The following is a 17,590-nucleotide window of genomic DNA, read 5'->3' as shown; positions in this document are numbered from 1 at the left end:
CGCAACTTCTGAGTGACTGTCTCCTGAAAAAAATTCCCCTAAGAATAATGGCATTACGTACATACACATACACACATACATATGTAAAAAGCAGAGTAGCAACTGGCTTACACGGGGGAAACTGCAGATACTAGCACTTACCGGGGCACCCAACGGACAACGTTGCGTCTAGAAACGGGGCAAGTGCTTGATCCCCAGCAGCCCGCATCAACTCGTGGCGTTAGCGCACGGGCAAATACAATGCAACGTTCAGTAACCGGCAGCGTGCGGACACCAAATAAATAACCCAGAGAGACACTTGGTGACATGCAGCTCTCGGCTACCTTTACTTATCACTAAGCCTGTATCTCACATGAGATTATTTTACTGAGCTGACCCAAACGCTACTTCAGTCAGGGTTCGGGCAACCACTGCTCTCATCCACGCGGGACCTGCAAATCCACCTCGGAGCCGCGCTTGGCACGCGGCGGTGACCGAACTCACAAGCTGCCCTTGAAATATGATTTGCTTCTCGCCCCGGAGACTAATTTAACCCCCTTGCAGCCACCTGGAACTGCCGCTGTTTCTTTACGGCTGCGGCAGAGCATCGCCCGCTCGGTCCAGGATCCGACCCCTGGCGCCGGGCGGCCCAAGGCAGCCTGAGCCGCAGCCGCGCTCTCCCCTCCTCTTCGAAACCTTTGCTTGCCCCTTCCACGCTGCCCTTTAAGCTCATCGCTTCCTCCGTTCTCCCCCGGCAGACAGGGGAAAACCAGATTACTCCCTCTGCCTTTGCAACATCCTGCAACGTGACTGAAGGAAAAGCGTAACAAGCCGATTTGTATGCCCCCCGTTTTGGGTCGTGAGGTTAAACCCCCCCCCAATTCATTTAACTCTTCCCCTGCAGGCGCGTTTTCCAGGCTCCTCCCAGTTGCTCCGCATCCTTCCTCGGGTTTAGGTCCCCAACACGCAGGTCAGGGCTGCAGCTGAGGTTGAAGCAAGAGGGAGTCTCCCGCAGGCCCTCCGCCACCTGCCCCAAGCGCTGTAAGGCCGTGCCACTAATGAAGGCAGGGCGCTGCAACCCCACGCAACGAACTTTCTCAGCGCGCTTTTTAAAGCACGTGCTACGGGGAGGGCGGCAGGGGAGCTGCGCCTCGCTGAACTGCGGCGCGCGCCGAGCCTCGCCGAGTTTTTGGAGGAACCCCTCCAGGCGGCAGTTTGCAGGTGCTTACCTTGGCATGGCGTGTGACTGAAGAAAAGGAATTTTTTCAGCACGACGTATGGCGTTCAAGGAATGTTGGTGATTTTTCTCCTGTCGGGGAGGAGGGAAGAAAGTCTTTTTTGGTCAACGCAGCACTTACGGCTTCTCGAGCCCCAGCCTCAGCCCCTTCAGCAAACTCGCCCGCCTTTGGCGGCTCCTTTTAGTCCTGACTTCCTGCCGCACCAATGTCACAGCTTGCAAGCCAAAATACTAAATGTACACCTGCCCTCCGAGATAAAAAGCTGGCCGGGCTCTGAGCGGCAGCGCTCAGAGCCACCTGCCGAACCGGGCTTGGGAATCCCTCGCTGGCGGCTCGGGCGCACAAGCCCGCGTCGGGAAACTCCCAAATTCCTTCTCGGGCCAAATTACTCCCTTCCTTGGCCTCGATTCAGCGCCTTGAGAACTGGAGGCTCACCTTCCCTCTCCCTCCTCAGCTTCCCCGCGCTCCCCACCGGGGCAGCCAGGCTCCTCGGCGAGAAAGCAGGCGCCCCGCCGCTTGCCTCTGCCGACCCCGCGTGCTCAAGCGCACGCTCTGTTAGTATTGATCCTCGTCTTGCTACGGCTGAAGGAAAGCTAAGGAGCAAAAACATGGATTTGTTCTCCATTGGGAGCGAGCAACAGCGGCAATCCACTTCGCTGCCTTGGCGCTGGAAGGCTCACTGAAGCGTTTGTGACGCGCTCTGACCCTGCAAGATACGCTCGCCTGCTAAATGCTGGTAGTAGTATTGGTAACATACTTTGTCTCTCAGAGCACAGTTATACCCCTAGGCTAATACCGCGGCGCTGATGGGCTCCAGCCACTCTTTCCAGTGGACGACCTGAAACGTTTTCTTTTTTTTTTTTTTTGCCTTGTTGCTAAATAAAGGACAGCAAATCCATTTCTGAATTGTAAAACTGTACAAATACACAAACACCACTACTGTTTGGTGTATCGATCACCGGTTGGTTTACCTCCAGTGGTCTAAAAGGGCCTTCCGAAAGACAGATTTGTGGCAGAAATATTATTTTTCTCCTTATTTATTTCCTCCTTCATGACGCTGCAAGCAGCGCATCAGATCGTAAAAGCCTGTATAACAGCCTTTAGGATGCAATCTACTTTTAGCATATTAAGGCATTTTCACAGAAAAACGAGGAGGATCTGCTGGGTTGTTCGAGGTGGATTTCCCTCCCTGCCTTTCAACCCATCAGCACAACACTCTTGTGTTCTGCATTTTCAGCAAAACACAGAGACTATATAAATAGTAGAGGAACCGGCTCTTTCTTTGTGGCTTTGTTTTATAACGAGGATCTCTAGGCGTTCCTTTAGCTAAAAACACGGTACAACGGCTACGCTTGCCACATGTGCCTAAATGCCACCGAAAGCCAAGGGACTTCGGTACCAGCTCTTCAATGCAAATGACACTGTATGGATCTCACGGTGTGCATTTTTAAGCCTCGCTCCTAGAAATCTTACTGGTGGCATCGCAGCAGCGCCGTTTTAATGCTATCGTTCCTCTTTCGCCCTTCCCATCTAACGACAAAGCTGCGTATTTCTTTCAAGATTCAACCTGTTGCTCAGAGCATTTCAAAAAGCCAGGGCAAATATACCAAAGCTCAAGCCAGCTGTTTTTCCCGGATTCCTCACTTAACAGACAATAACAACAGAAAGTGAAAATGGCTGAAACCCAAGATTATAATAATCATGAAGGTAAAGAGAAAGAGAAGAGCACAAAAGCAAATCACCTAAGAAGGGAAACATGTTAATGGTCAAACGATCACTGCCTTGCCAGGTTAACGGGAGAGGTAGAGCAATGACACGCTTAATTATTCTTTTAAAGTGCTGATTTTTGCAATTGCCTGGGACCTAAGGAAACAAACAGTAATGGACAGTGATGCCCTTCAGACATGCTGCAAGTCCAGAACCCGAGGGTCAGAGGGAAAAGATCCAAGCAATCAGCAGAGTTAAAACAAAAAAAAAAAAAAGAAAGGCCAAGGCCAGAGATGGACAGAGTGCATTGGGGGTTAAAGAGAGAAGGAGAGACAGAGTTACCACCAGACCTGTTAACAGCTGGATAAAAGCACCTAAGCTGGAGGCACCAGGAGGAACAACATAAGCTTGGTAAAGAACAAAGGAAAAAACAAACAAACCACAAAACCAAAAATCGACAGAGAGGCCTGGAAGTTAAAAAAGAAAAAAAAAATAAAGTAATAGCAAAGGTTTAAAAAGAATCACTCTCAATAGCTAGAGAGAGAGAGAGAGAGAGAGAGATTTTGGGTACTGCAAGTCAGAGTCAAGCAGGCATGCAAGAGGTTAGTTCTACTCACTGTCGGCAGGTTTGCTATCACTTAGGAAAGGTTCCTGCTCCATGATGTCCATTGGTATTTTAATACTTGGGACTTTTTCAGAGTAGGGGCAGTCAGACTGTGAAAGAAATGTGTAAAAGGTCTTAGAACATTTCCACTGCTCTCCCTCTTACTGTCTCCCACCAATAAAATTATCCTTCATATAGTTTCTGTAGAGGTGAGGGGGGGGGAAAAAAAAAGATTGTCCAACGTAGTTGTCTGCTGGTGCTCACTGGCTCCCCATCGCACCCCACTTGCTCTCTTCCTTCGCGCTACGGAAACAAAACAGACCGAAACAACAATCTCGGGCAAGCGTCACTTTCCCCTCTCCCCACCTCACCAGCTCCTGGGCCACCAGTTTATAGACACCATCCAACTCGGCTTGGAGTTGGCTGCAGAAAATACAGATGAAAATGGGTGCTTAGGAAGAAAAGACTGGGCGTTGACTTCTGAGAAATCTCATCAAAAAGGTTTATTCTGCTGTGATTTATTTCTGTAAAATTCTTCTTCTCCACCCCCCCCCCCCACCCCAAACTGGTCTAAGAGGACAAGGATCAGACGCAATATAGCCGAGGTTCCTTAAGCTGGACTGTCTCAACTGCCCTTTTTATTTAAGTCAAGTCAAACCCAATCTCAACGACACCTCCATCTACGCTTAAGCACTTCATCAAATCCAGGAGCCCCTGAAGAATTCAAATAGTGCCAGCCAGCCAGGAGAAACAGCAAACCACCCGTCCGGCAGAGTTACAAGTACGGAGCAAAGCCGTCCATCCGAGCAAGTGTTTCTCCGGGACGGCTTTCCACTGGATTCGGCCAGCTTTTGCGGGAACTCTCAGCATACGGTAAGCACAGGGTTCCCTGGAGGTTGGGTACTAGCAAGGTTATGTCCTATTTGCCTCGATAACCCATTTGCTGATGCCTGGCAGGTACTAGGAACAATTCTGCCATCCTTTAAAATAAAATCAACTTCTCATAACCAAGGAAGAGCTGATGCTCCAGGATGTGGCAAAGAAATGAAGGGGATATTTGCCAGAAATGTTTAAACATCTCTTTGTTGCTGAACTAAGCATAAGTCTGAGCACAACACTGGGTTGGAGGGGGAGGATTTAAAAGCCCCGACAAGGAAACACTGCAGAGGCTGGACACTCTCTCTCGCTGGAAACTTTAACCTGTCTCCTCCAATAGCAAAATATTTCCTCAAAAAATTTTTTTTTTTTTTAATGAGGCTGAGGCATCAGCTTAGCTCAAACAAAAAAGATTCAGCCCAAAGTCCCGGAGGCAATAAAGCCATCCCAAACGCCCATCGGTTTGGGGCTACGCTGTGGGCAGAGTGCGAGAGGGCTGGGTAACCCCTCCAATGCATCACTGCTTTAGTGCTGATAAATGTAACGGGTTTACGGACGGAAACTGCTGATGCTCAGGGTCTGCTTGAAACTTTTACCATATTTTATGAACCAAGAGACAGAGAGAGTGCCCGCAGTTGGCAAAAATGCTCGACAGGGGAGAAGACACTATTACACATCGCTTTCGGCTCTTAAGCTAAATATATTAGCTTAGGAATTAAAAAAATAAATCGGTGGGCCATTCTTGGATCGTGCGTTTTGAGAGAAAACCAAGGGGCTTGATTTTTCTTTACACACAAGCTTAGGCGAACGCAGCAGTTAGCGGCGCTAACTTACGCTTTGCAAATTCAAGCAGGAGGGAGCAACGCTGAGATTGATGTCTTTTTTTGCGGCTCCTTTCTCGGTGCCCCCGATCGCTAGCAAATCCTCGGTGGGAACTTCAACAAAGTTGAAGCCACTGAAACGAAGGGGGAGCCCGTCCGAGGGCTGGTAACCGCTTCTTAGCGCACAGTCATGCGTAAATACATGTACCCCAGGGCCGCACGGCGGGGCAGCTAAGGCACTTTCTTGAAAGGCAAACGGCCACGTTTTTAAGCCCTGCTCCACTGAGTTTATAGGAGATACTAAAAGTTACGCTGTCCCCCACAGCCCGTAAGGGAGAGGGGCTGCGTAGTTAGCGTGCACGTGGCTTTCCGCTGATACAACACTGCTAAAATTCAAGTCTCGAGTCAAAGTCTAGTCTTCACGTTCTTAGGTGAGGGCTCGCTGCCACCTGAAGCTGCTGCCTTTCCTATACAAAAAATAGTCACATGAACATAGGCTGAGAGGTTGGCCAGGGGCCGTGCTGGGCACAGGGCTGGGTCTGCCAGGCTGCTTGAAGAATTAGCGTGCTTGAAGAATTAGCGCAGGAACAGAGCCGAATGGCCAGTGCCTGCTACGAAAGAGGGGAGAGGGGAGCCTGCTGTCTGAAGTAAGAGCCAATCTTCCAAGTTTGGGGTCAGCCGGATTTCATAGGTGGGGGGAACCAGGCTGCTTCCCACATTGCTGTACCCTCACTTAAGAAATTACTAGTTGTGCCTCTTCTAGTGTGTATGATCTATTTTACACAGCATATGTTCTTCATACAAAGGCAAAAACTTTTGCCTGTCTGCTCACTGGATGAGTCTGACTGTTGCCTCTAGTGCAGCTCTGGGGAAGTGTTACTTAGCTCTCACGTAAAAGACTTGGGTTCTAGCTCATCCTCCACCAGGATCAAAGCTGCCTTTTCCGTCCTCCTTCCTTGAGCACGGCCCGGCACCGGGCCGGTGTGGGGGAACTCCTGGTGCTGCCATTTTCGTCTTGAAGACGTTAAATTATTAAGCTCACCCAACAGCTACTTCTTCAGATTTTCCTTTTGTGGACATCACCCTTACCCACTCCACAGCAGTGAAGCCGGCCAGGGAGCAAGCAGACCATCAAGTGGTGCACCAACCCCAGCTGGCTGTCGCTCAGCCACCCTGCACCGGACCAGAGCTGCAAACTTCAGCGCTGCCAGCTTCAGATCCCTGACTTGGGCCTCAGCAAGGGACCAGCTGGCTTTTGCTGCTGCCTTCCCCCTCCTGCTGACGTGAGACTCCTTCTCAGTCGTTTCTCCTGCTCTGTGCGAGTGGGACATTTTTCCATGTCAGGTGACGTAGAAGAAGCCTCTCTTCATTAACCATAGACAGTTACATGAGCAGACCAAGAGACACCACGCTCAACACTCTCTAGGCGTATCCTAAAATTAGTAAAGCCTCGCTCCCTTTATACCTTGCCATCCAGCCAGAACAAAAGGTAGTGCTGACTGAGGCAGCCCGCTCTCCAAAGGAAGCGCACACTTAACAAATATAGCAAGCACTATATATAATCACCGTGCGTAGCACTGCAATGTAAATTTAGTAGTACCTGAGTTCACATTAGGATGATGTAGGTAGGAGGATGTTTAAAGGCACAGGGGCTACACTTCTAAATATATAAAAATAAAAAATTAGCATATTCTAAGGCACGCCGGTCTGATCTGGTCAGGTCACTGCATTTAGTAATGACATCAGCAGCCGTCTTTCTTTCGGTGTAGGCTGCAAGCTGAGGTCAGAGCAAAGAGTAAAGCACGCTGCAGAAGGGCACGTACTCTTAAGTGTTTAGGCCAGGAGTATTATCAACAGAAAACAAAGTCCCTCCCTGCAATGACAATCAACTCACACCTTTTTGTCCTTTTAAAAAGAGCAATCCAGAAAAAGCAAAACAGAAAAAAAAAAAAGGAATATTTTCAGAAGTAACAGAGCTGCTCACGAAAACCACTCTCCTTCTAAAATGTAAAGACAATTACGGGGGAGAAAGGAGGAGGAAGGAAAGATGAGCGAGACAGGGTGATGAAAGGCATTCTAGTAAAAGGCATGACATATCAGCATTAGCTACTGCACTTGTGAAAAGCGTGATTTCATTCTTGGCAAGGCAAACACCACCTACCACAGGAGGCTTGACGTCTGGCAAAAGGAAGGCAACGTTGAACAGAAGCGTTGTTTGGGGCCCGTTTGCTGCAGCGGGTAAAGACTGCTGGCCTGATTCAAAACGGCCTGAGAAAATCCCCACCCCAGAGCTGGGGAAGAGCACGGCGCAGTCACCCAGGATTAACTAGCTAGACAGGAGTAACCTGACAAGAGCACAAAGCTCCTTACATCATCATTGTCACTGTCCAGACTGCCTTTCTTCTTTTTCTTCTTCTTCTCATCCTCTTTCTTTTTCTTGTCCTTTTCTGGAATGACGTCATCAAGAAAGCTTAGGTCATGCTGGGAGAAGAGGTAGTCCATGGCTTTTCTGACAGCTACAAGTGCCAGGATCTGAAAAGGCAGGGAGAGACTTGTCACGCGGTCACATTTTACCTTGAATTGGGAACACTCTGCCCATTCATGCTGATACGGCTTCTTAATCCCAAACACTTTAATTCTGGCTGTAAATTAACCAGTACAGAACGCGGTGAACACCTGGAGCACCTCAATCAACTTGAAAATCCAAACTTTGGAATGGAGTTAGGACTGAAGTGGTATTGTTTCACCTGAGAAAAAACAGCAGCAATGGACAAGTAACATGATGTAACCACTTACCGCTCCCTCGGAGACAAAGGTCATCTTTAGCATCCAACTAACAGGCAGCAGGCCAAAAGAGACCAAAGGTGTAGGTTTTACATTTATTTTTGGGATTCAGTCTATGCACCCAGGTTCACAGGGGCAGCCTGAACAACTGTTTTTACTTTTTTTCCTCGCTCTTTCCCCAGATGTAAGAACTCTTTAAAAATCTGGCAAGGGCCTAATGTCCCCTCAGAGCTTGCAGAATGAAGTTTAATATGATTGTGGCTGCATGAAACTGAAGAAAGAGCTTTTTCTGTGCAAGACTGCAATCAAAGGAGCTAGGAAAAAAAAGAAGGGGCATGCCTGAAACAAGTGTTTACGTCTATACTGGACCTAATGCCACCAACAAATGCCTACCGAGATCACACACGTACACTTTGCCAAAGGGTACACCGAAAGACTGAAGCTTGCCTTGGCTATAGAAAGATGCAACCCGTTCCTGGCAACTAAACACTGCCTTTAAGATGAAGAGCTTGCCCCGAGCACTGGCAAACGGCACAAATGATTCTAGGAACAGATCTCAGATTTTGACTTGTGTAACTTACGACATCGTTACAGAAGTGAAAAACTACTTGGAGAGGGAGGAGATGCCATACATACCCCTGTGATTATCACAATATAAATAACTTTTGTATTAAAAACTTTTTTTTTTTTAAACAAATAAGCAGCAGGAGTTTAGCTACTGGTTAGATCTTCGCAGCCAAACAGCCAAACTGGAACGTTACAGTCTTTTCATTCACGAGTGCAAATAATTGAGGTTTTCACAACAGACCCAGTTACACCTAAGTTGTCACCCTGCCTTCACTGAGTCTGCATCATTGTAATAAATGTCAGCAGACTTACCGCTCACTCAGACATGAGCAAGAAGAAAGAGAGCCCAGATCTGAGATTCAGCTTTGAACAGCAGCACAACACAGTCATTAAAATGCAATGGAATGGCATGTAAGTGGGAACTGCTGATTTTTAACATCTTTATATATGAGCATGTGTTCTAGCAAAAGCATGTAGGATTTTTTACTTGAATCAGCTTTACTCTGACTTCACTGGCATCAGAGAACAAATGCTCGTCTTTGTCTCGTTTTCTGCTTTCCCTCATTCTCTTTCTTAAATAAGCACTACTGTTTGTAACTGCACCCACAACTGAGATTTGACTCATTCCTAAACCTGAAACCAGGCGGACTGGACCCAGATTTCTTAAGGGAGTTTCACATAGCTTTGACTTTGCAGCAGTCTGAGCTGTCTCCAAGCCAGAGATGAAACTCTGCAGAAACTGCATGCATGGAGGTTTGGTCCCACTGGATTCACATTGGATCCAGTTGTCTGCACGACTACTTCGCTCCCAACTGTTCTCGTCGATCTACAGGTCAGGCACAGACGCAGAGAAGGGGCTCCCTCTGTGCTCCCTTGTTTTGGACCCAAACCGCTCCGACGGTCACCTGCATATGGCCACAGGTTTCAAGACTCTGTCTGGCTCGGAAGCCTGTTGCAAAGTGTATGTGTTACCCCCCCTTTACACTGGTTCGTTTGTTTAGTTGGTATAAGCACCTAATCGTGTTTATAGAGCTACTAACGATCTAAATGCACAGAAAGCTGAGTTTCACTGTTCTCCTTTTATGATGTACCACAGACTGACTACGCAGTGTATATTTATGAAATAGTTCTTCTATGGGATGAATAATTTATCATTTAACATCCAAACAACGCTTTAACATGACTCTGACATGTGTTATTAGAAAGAGTACATGCACCTTACAGCTATACATATTATACTCAGGCGTGAAACACGAATCAGCATCACGGTATGAATCCATGTTAAAGGAAAAACACATTTCACTTTTTGCTCTTGACTTAGCCAATCTTTTTCCTACATTCGGTCCTCCTCTTAGAGCAAGCCCTGAGCAGGGTGCACAGCTCTACCATCTCATTCTTGTTTTTGTCAGCCTGTGTTATTTAAAAGCAAGGGAGACATTTTCTGTACAATGATTAGCGTGGACCAAAAAAGGAAAGCTATGAACCTCTCATTCATTTACGCAGCTCAGGGAGAAAACACAGCAAATCTAACCTTGGCAGCCAGAAAGGGTCAAAACTAACTTCACCTTCCTGGGAAAAAATTAACTTTCCAGGCATGTTTTCCTCCAGAGGATCTATGTGAAGGCAACCACAGCGAACGAGGGGATGTGGAGGACATTTGCCCCGTGTAATCTTGCATCAGCGCAATGAACGGAGCACAGAGTCCCAGGCTAGGGATTTTTACAGTGAGAGGATTTGATTTGCGTGTTTGTGGCAGGGCATGACAGAGCGTGTAAGGCCTCGGCTACAAAAGGGAGGCAGGGCTGGAAAAGGTGAAGGAGAACGTCACATACCATGACAGGGAATATTATAGCAGCCACAGTTGACTTGAGAATCCAAAGGAGGGCCAGGCACACCACCTGCAGAAATGTGAACAGATGGACCCTGCGCAGCGGGACGTGACGCAGATAGATAAAGTCGGGCTGATGTTTTAGAGGCATCAAGAGCAGCTTCAGACGATCCATGAACTGAGGAGAAAGTGAAAGACAGACAGACATTTAAATGAAAGCCATGATGCACAAAAATGAGTGACAAAAGCATTATCAGACCATGAAGGGTGACCTTGAATGAACTTGCTTTCCTTCCACAAAGGAAATGCAGCAGAGAACTCAGCAGAGCTCTTCTATCCTGAGGAACCTTTTCTTAATGCATAATCGGCTAAACACCGTAACTCAGTTGTCTAAAGTTAAGCTCCTACATTTACATTTGGCACCTAAACAGAGACACTGAAGCCAAGCGTCTCTCAAAGCGAGGTCTTGAGATGCCTGCACTTGAAGCAGCAGGACTCCATGTGCTCTGATGATCGGCGTGTAAAGTAAAAAACTAAGGTGTCAGTGGAAATAGCTCTGCTGGCTTCAAAATAACTAGCTGGATCTGCTGCAGCTGGGGACGTAGGGAATTTTGTGTTGAAGGAAGCGCTTCATTACCCACAAAACAGAGAAAATAAGATGAACACCCAAAATACTGCCGGCGTCAAATTCTGGGTCACTGAAGTGAACCCACACGTTTCTACCAAGAAGCACTAAAAGACATAAAAACAATGCATGTTCCAAATCCATTGGGAACAGAGGTCCTCAGAGGTGAGGGCAAATACCATGCTGACAAGAACAGAAATGCACCTAACCGAAGAATGAGGAGGACAGACAGCTTTTCAGGCAGCATCCTCTGTCCCGGGCTGGACATGACGGACTTGGAGTTAAAACAAAATCAGGATTTCTCATTGAGTGAAAAACATCCTTGATCGGTTGAAAGCAAGCTGCACAGTTCCCTGACCACCTGGGCCAGAAAACACGGGAAATCCCCTCTAGGAGAACCAAGCGAAGGGTGAACATTACAATCCCTCTCTTGTCTCTCACCCGAACTTGGGCCTGCTGCCCACTTCTGACTGATCCTGAAACCAGATTAATCTCAAACCAGTGAATGAAAGCCAGGGCCATTTTAAAGCATACCCAAATAAATTCTCATGGTGTTCGCAGAACACAGAGTCTTTTCCCATTAGAACACAACCGAGCGCTAAAAAGAAAGGCCACAATTAATAGGGTGCCAGAAAGTAACAAAAACACTTCCAGCTTCCTAGCACCAATTAAAGATACTGCCCTGTGAGAAAGGCTCCTTACGTAATATTTCCTCCACGACAAAGAAAGGGGGCTTGGCTTCCCTTCGGTTACAAACAGCAATGTTCCCACTTGTTAACACTGCAGAATAATGTCACCGCCATAAATCACGTTAACTTATTTTACTTCAGCCGGTGACAAATGGCCCCAAAGAAGACCCGAGCCATCCCAGGAGCGAGCCAGGGGCCTTTGGGAGCATAGGCTGTCCTCGGTACCGCTGGCAGCGAGCAGGGGGGTCAGGAAAGACCCGGGGGTCTTCACGCAGCACCCACCATCGCTCACACGGCCAGGACTTGGCTGCTCTCCCATTTAACAGATTCCTTCCTTTGGTCTCCTTGTCAAGCCAGCCCAGCGCATGACAATATTTGTAAACAGCTGCTCCCCTTCATGGGTTTCTTTGAAATGAAAAGGAGGTGGTGAAGGAGAAGGGAAAGGCCGGAGAGTTATAAAAGAAAACCCACAACGGTTAATGATTACCGTCTCCTGGACAAGGTCCCACAGGGAATCTGCTCTCACCTGTTAGAGGAGCCTTGGGTGGCTGCGGGAACTTACCTGCACGCCGTTGAGGGAAGCGACGCCCATGTACAGGAAGACGCCATACAGCACAGGCATAGGAATAAACTGAGGGGGGGAAACAGGAGGAAAAACAAGCGTGAATAAGCTGCGTACGCAGCACACTGTTGATACTTGGGGCGGGGGGGGGCATAGTTCCTAGCCTGTGCTAAGCTTGAATTGCACCTCTGACTCAGTGATGCAAAATGACAGAGATGAGCAAGCTTTCTGCTGTTTTTGAGAGATGGAAGAACATTTGCAGTAGGAAAATGAATGGGATAGAGGCTGAACGAGCCCTTTCTCTCCCCTTTCAATGTAACTTGGAAGCCTCTCCAAGAAAGAAAGGAAATGAAGCTAGCCAGTCCCAGTTAGGCATCAAAGCAACTGAGAGGCACAGTAAAACGTGTTCCAATAAACTCCACATTCCTCCGCACCTCCTCTTGGTTTTTGGTGGGACTAGAAGCAGAAACTAGAGAAGACAGAACAACCCTGTGATATGTCTGACTCAGTAAGCAGTGGAAGTCTGTCCAGAAAGGCTGCTCTCTCGCGTCCCAACTCCGAGATGAGAGTCATGTGAACCGAACCTCTGCCCCTGCCTGGTCTTTGACTCACATCAATCCACAATAAATCATAAATATGAGACAGTGAGCTACACACTTCATTTCTAGGAATTGTATTTTCAAATAACAATTTCTGCTCCCTCAAGGGGTAAGTGCCGCCCATTCCCGCATCACTGGTTGTGCAACTGCTGACAGTTCCTCTGTCTTCCTCTGGAAGCGAGGACGGCGCAAGAGCAGTCACAGCCCTGCTGCCAAATGACTCGCAAAGTTTGATGCAAAGGAGCCACAACTAAGTGCACCTTCCTCCCCACCTCAACAACGCCACTGTAACCCTCTCCTCGCATGCCGCTTGCCCGGCCCAGCGACTTGAGCCACGTCTGCCTCTCATCCAAGGGCTCCTAAGTGCTTTGCAAACTCACGTCTATTGAAACTCGGCCCCAGTATCCTGCTGACGCAACTGAGCGCTCCCGTCCCCTCGGCACTGCACCCGGGCTCCTCTAGCAAGGAGCGTGCAAGAGGAGAGAAGCAACGGACACCCGCACACGGTAACACCACACCTGCTCCTCAGATGAGGACGCTCTGCCGACCCGAAGCACAAAGCTCTCCTCAACGGCAAAAACAACCGCGCCGTTGCCCAAAGGGGAGAGAGTTCCTCGGCCGAGCAACAGAACTGCGTGCAGCCAGCGTGGCGTGATGTGAATGGAAATGCCTGGGCACAAATCGAACGCCAGACCTGAATAAAGCCCCTTGTGCAATTTATTTGAACCCCGGAAGCACAGCAGGAGCGGGGCAGCCGTCACTGCGCGGTGCAGTGCCCAGCAGCTGCCACTGCAGGGCAGGCGCAGCACACCCAACGCCTCCACCACTTCTGCAACGGGCGCGTTGCTTCTCCGACCTGGGAACATAACGCGTCAGGGAGGCCGAGAGCGTGGCGATAACTCAGTGTTTCACTGTATTCCTCGTGACATTATTAAACGTTAATAAATGCAGGTAAATAAACGCAGTGCCATGCAAACAGCCCTGGAGGCTTTGATCCTGGTTGCATCCATATAACTTCAGGGACACAAGCGCTGCAGTCACCAAGAGCACATGCGCAACGCCGTCCGAGATCAATGCTTCGCCGGGTATGTTTATCCCTTTCCTTACCAATGTCTCATTCCCTATCAGCTCCTGCAAGCTTCTTGATTGCTAGCTTATCTTTGTATTGGCTTTGTTTGCTTCCCCAAATGAGTTGCATTTATATTTCACATTAAAAGCCAAGTGATTTTTCTGTAGCCTGGCTTCAGGAGCCTCCCATTACCGTGCACGGTAGTGGGGAGGGGTGGGGAGTCAGTGTGCGGTTCACCTAGCCCGGCATGTCCAAGGGATTCAAACCCCTCGCTGCTCTGAGGGATTAAACCAGACAAGATAGTATCTCCTCCGGCAAGTTGGGTAGGAGGCTTTCAGAGTTTAGCTTTCTAGTTCATTCCTGTTGCTCGCTTTTTCCCCTTTCTTTTCCTATTACTCAAAAAAGAAAAAAATTATTTCACCATTTCATAACAATTAGTCCTGTAAACTGTTCACAGGTGAAACTTCAGCGCGCTACCCTGCAGAGTAGCAAGCAGTGCTTTCATTTTGGAAGATTTTGTTCTGGCAAAGTATCCGCTGACTACGGGATTGCTGGCTTGGAGATTCAGAACAAACCTGCTGCTAGCCAACAGCATTAAAAAAAGTATTTATAGGAAAGTGCTTGTCATTCTCTTAGCAGGGTTGAGGATGTTTCTGTGGAGATCTGCCATAATTGAGTAGAAAGCCCAGTGGCATTCGAAAGCAGCACAAACACCACAACACCCACAAAAAAACAAGGATGGGATTATTCTGTGGATTGGCTCTTTTATTGAATTTGGGCTCATTACTGTTCAATTTGCAGCTGGCATGAGAAGACTGATAGGCTTTTCAATGCATTTTGCAAAGCGGTTCTTTACAGCAGGAGCCCCTACCACTGCAGGTTGTTAAAGGTCCTGAAATGTTGCCAGGTAATTCCTGCTGGCACAGGGATGAAGAGCGGGCTGAGTTATCCTCAAACATCCTCTCGTGAGGGCCTCCCCCATACGCCTTCTTTAGAGGAGCACAGAAAGATGACTAACGAACGAAGCAATAATAAAGGAAATAAGAGAGCTCAGCGCAAAAGAGGGAGAGAGATTTGCAAGGAAAGGTCACGTGAACTAATGTCCACAATTAATACAATCAGTCATAAATTAAGGGCATAGAAGTGTCTGTTTGTGGAGAGGAGTAAACTATAACCAAGAAATAAAAAGTCGGATAGTTGTAAAATAACCTTAGAAATCAAGAATAGGGAAACTCCTGACTTTTTAAAATCTCTTTTCTCCTCTTTGTCTACACGTGGAGCGCCATTGCTCTCTCTCCCTGCCTCCTTGCCTTGAGGCTCACATCTCACTGTGCCTCGCAGCCCCCTTAGTTCTGAACCATCTCTTGACCCAGACTTCATTCACCTCCTCCAGAGATGCTCCTCCAGCCACCCAGCCACCCCATCACTGAGTTAAGATGCGTCTTGCCACTGTTTGTAAGTGGTAAGGGATGTTACTGTTTTGCTGCCTTCTGCTCACGCCCTCCGTCTACGTGAATCCATGGAGAAGAACTTGTCCAGTGGAAATCTCCCGTTGTAACGTAGGCCTACACTCAGGACCCCTTAAATAATCACCCCTGGAAAAGGCAGTATCCTGCACAAAGAATGGATAGGCAGATTTTCTAGATTTGATCTATGAACTAATGAGCTATTAAGGAGGTATTTCTCTGTGGTTACGAGCCAATAAATCTCACACCTCGGAGCTACCTATCCATATGAAGCGGTGCTGGTGGGGAACTGAGTCCTAAGGAAGGACATCAGCAGCACAACAGGCCAGAGTCTTGGCTGAACTAGCAAGAAAAAAAACGAGGAGATGCAGAAATTGCGTTTTATCGCACTTACAGAAACATGCTTTCCATACTGCCAAGCTGGGCAGCGCTCCTGAGCGACAAGGCATGTACTAACTTTAGGAGGAGCCAGCCTGAAAGAGCGCACATTTGATTGTTGGGCTGGCTCTTCTTAAAAGCCAGGCGAGCTGCAGGAACCTCATTTTGCTGAGGCGCGTGCCTTGGCAGCTGTACCATGCAGGGCAAAAAATCCCGCTCCGCTGAGGCAGGGGCATCAGTCCCAAAGGCTTTAGGCCAGAACTTCACCCACGGAGTAACACCACCAGCCGCAGGCTCCACGCACTGCCATCAGCGCTGGGTATTCTCGCTCATCTAAGCTACACCCTCTCGATGGGCCATGCACGCAGACCACGAGTAAGGACCCAAGGAAGATTTCCTTTGCGCACGTACAGAAGCTGTTGAAAACGTGCTTGTGGCAGTTAACGCATACTGCAGGCCCCGAGTGCCCCTCTACTGTAACAGGATTGGTGCCTGTCGGGGCGTTTGCAGGGCTTTTTTTCTTCTCTAGAAACAGCTTGACTTCAGGATGCATGAGAAACGCAGAGATATTTGCAGACTCTATTCCCTCCTCCAAAAAAAAGGCCCCAAGCAGATCCACCCCTCTGACACAGAGTGTAGAAACATTCCTAATTCTGCACTCGACAACTTCTAGCGGGATAAAGCAGAGTCGGTTTCGGCTGTCGGCGGACTCCTAGGAGCGAATCCGCCCTGAAAGACAGTGCCGTAAGGCTGCGCTCCTGCCGCTCACAGCAGCTCGGCGTACGAGGACTCCATGCGTAGGGACAAACCCGACGCTATGGGGTTGTTACGCTGAGCCACTTGATGAAAGCAGTAGGTCAGTGATTGGGTTTGTCTATATACGCATGTACCTAATGCATGCCCATGTGTTGAGATGTGCACACACATGCATGGTGCATACACACCGTCACGTATATATACAAGAAAGGTACTTTCCTTGACTACCCATTCATCTGTTAACCTGTGTCTTCCACGCAGCAACTCCGCTGCGTTGCCAACCCTGCTTCCATGATATCGCCAATAGGCTCCCAAACTTTATCCGCAATGTGTTTTCCATAAAAGCAAAGGCACAGCAGAAGCATAAAGTACAAAACACAACTTACTGCACGCACACACACACACACGCAAGAAAACCCTTACAATAAAAAAAATCACAGCCCCCTAAAAAACAGCCCTAAAATTTGTCCCTATTCCTTTATAGCAAGCTATAGATATGTTATTTTTTCCTTCCAAAAAGGTTACGTTTCAGCTTCCACTAAACTATACAACCGCATCAGTAATTCTCACTCATCTCCTTCCCCGTACTTCAGTGATGCGACTTTTTAGTAGCGTGAGAACAGGCCGAGAGTTACTGTGGCACTGGCCCACTTGCTTGTACTTCGGCACGGTGAGGAGAAGGAAGCAGAAAGCGTCACACGCTTACCTTTAAGATGGGAGCCATGAATACAGACACACCGGTCAGAATGAAAACAATGAATCCAGTGACTCTCTGCTCCCTGAAACAAAATCAACGGATTAACAGTGTGGCTTTGGCTTTAATTCTGGTTTATTCCCTCTCAAGGGCGCCCAAAACCCCTAAAAAAATCTGACGTTTTTTGCAGCCGTGTTTTCAGCGATGGCTGGCAATACCAAGCCAGCAGCATCAGGCGGGTACCTTGGCCATAGCCAGGCCTCATACATGTCTTTTTTCACATGCCAAATCCGTGTTTGCATGCTTTCTTAGCTCCACTGTTTGTGGATCAACAGGGGATTGCTACCG

The 17,590-nt window shown here is 48.2% G+C and overlaps 1 protein-coding gene across 13 annotated transcripts in view; it reads right to left on the bottom strand.

Moving 5' to 3' along the window:
* The window catches only part of SLC4A4 (solute carrier family 4 member 4), a 251,304-nt gene that overhangs the window by 3,684 nt on the left and 230,030 nt on the right, over nucleotides 1-17,590 (bottom strand). For 11 of the 13 annotated variants that reach the window (XM_009687277.2, XM_009687276.2, XM_009687274.2 and 8 more), the window contains 5 exons: nucleotides 17,255-17,327; nucleotides 12,281-12,349; nucleotides 10,409-10,582; nucleotides 7,596-7,757; nucleotides 1,209-1,288 (listed from right to left, as the gene is read on the bottom strand). In XM_009687277.2, the coding sequence (XP_009685572.1) occupies nucleotides 1,209-1,288; nucleotides 7,596-7,757; nucleotides 10,409-10,582; nucleotides 12,281-12,349; nucleotides 17,255-17,327 (558 nt within the window). Of the gene's footprint in view, nucleotides 1-1,208; nucleotides 1,289-3,541; nucleotides 3,639-7,595; nucleotides 7,758-10,408; nucleotides 10,583-12,280; nucleotides 12,350-17,254; nucleotides 17,328-17,590 lie in introns of all 13 variants that reach the window. The other 2 variants (XM_009687273.2, XM_009687280.2) reach the window with 1 other exon arrangement.

The sequence above is a fragment of the Struthio camelus genome, chromosome 4 (genome assembly GCF_040807025.1).
Source record: "Struthio camelus isolate bStrCam1 chromosome 4, bStrCam1.hap1, whole genome shotgun sequence".
Classification (NCBI taxonomy): domain Eukaryota; kingdom Metazoa; phylum Chordata; class Aves; order Struthioniformes; family Struthionidae; genus Struthio; species Struthio camelus.
The sequence above is the reverse complement of the archived record's forward strand: the minus strand, read 5'-3'. Positions and strand labels throughout refer to the sequence as shown.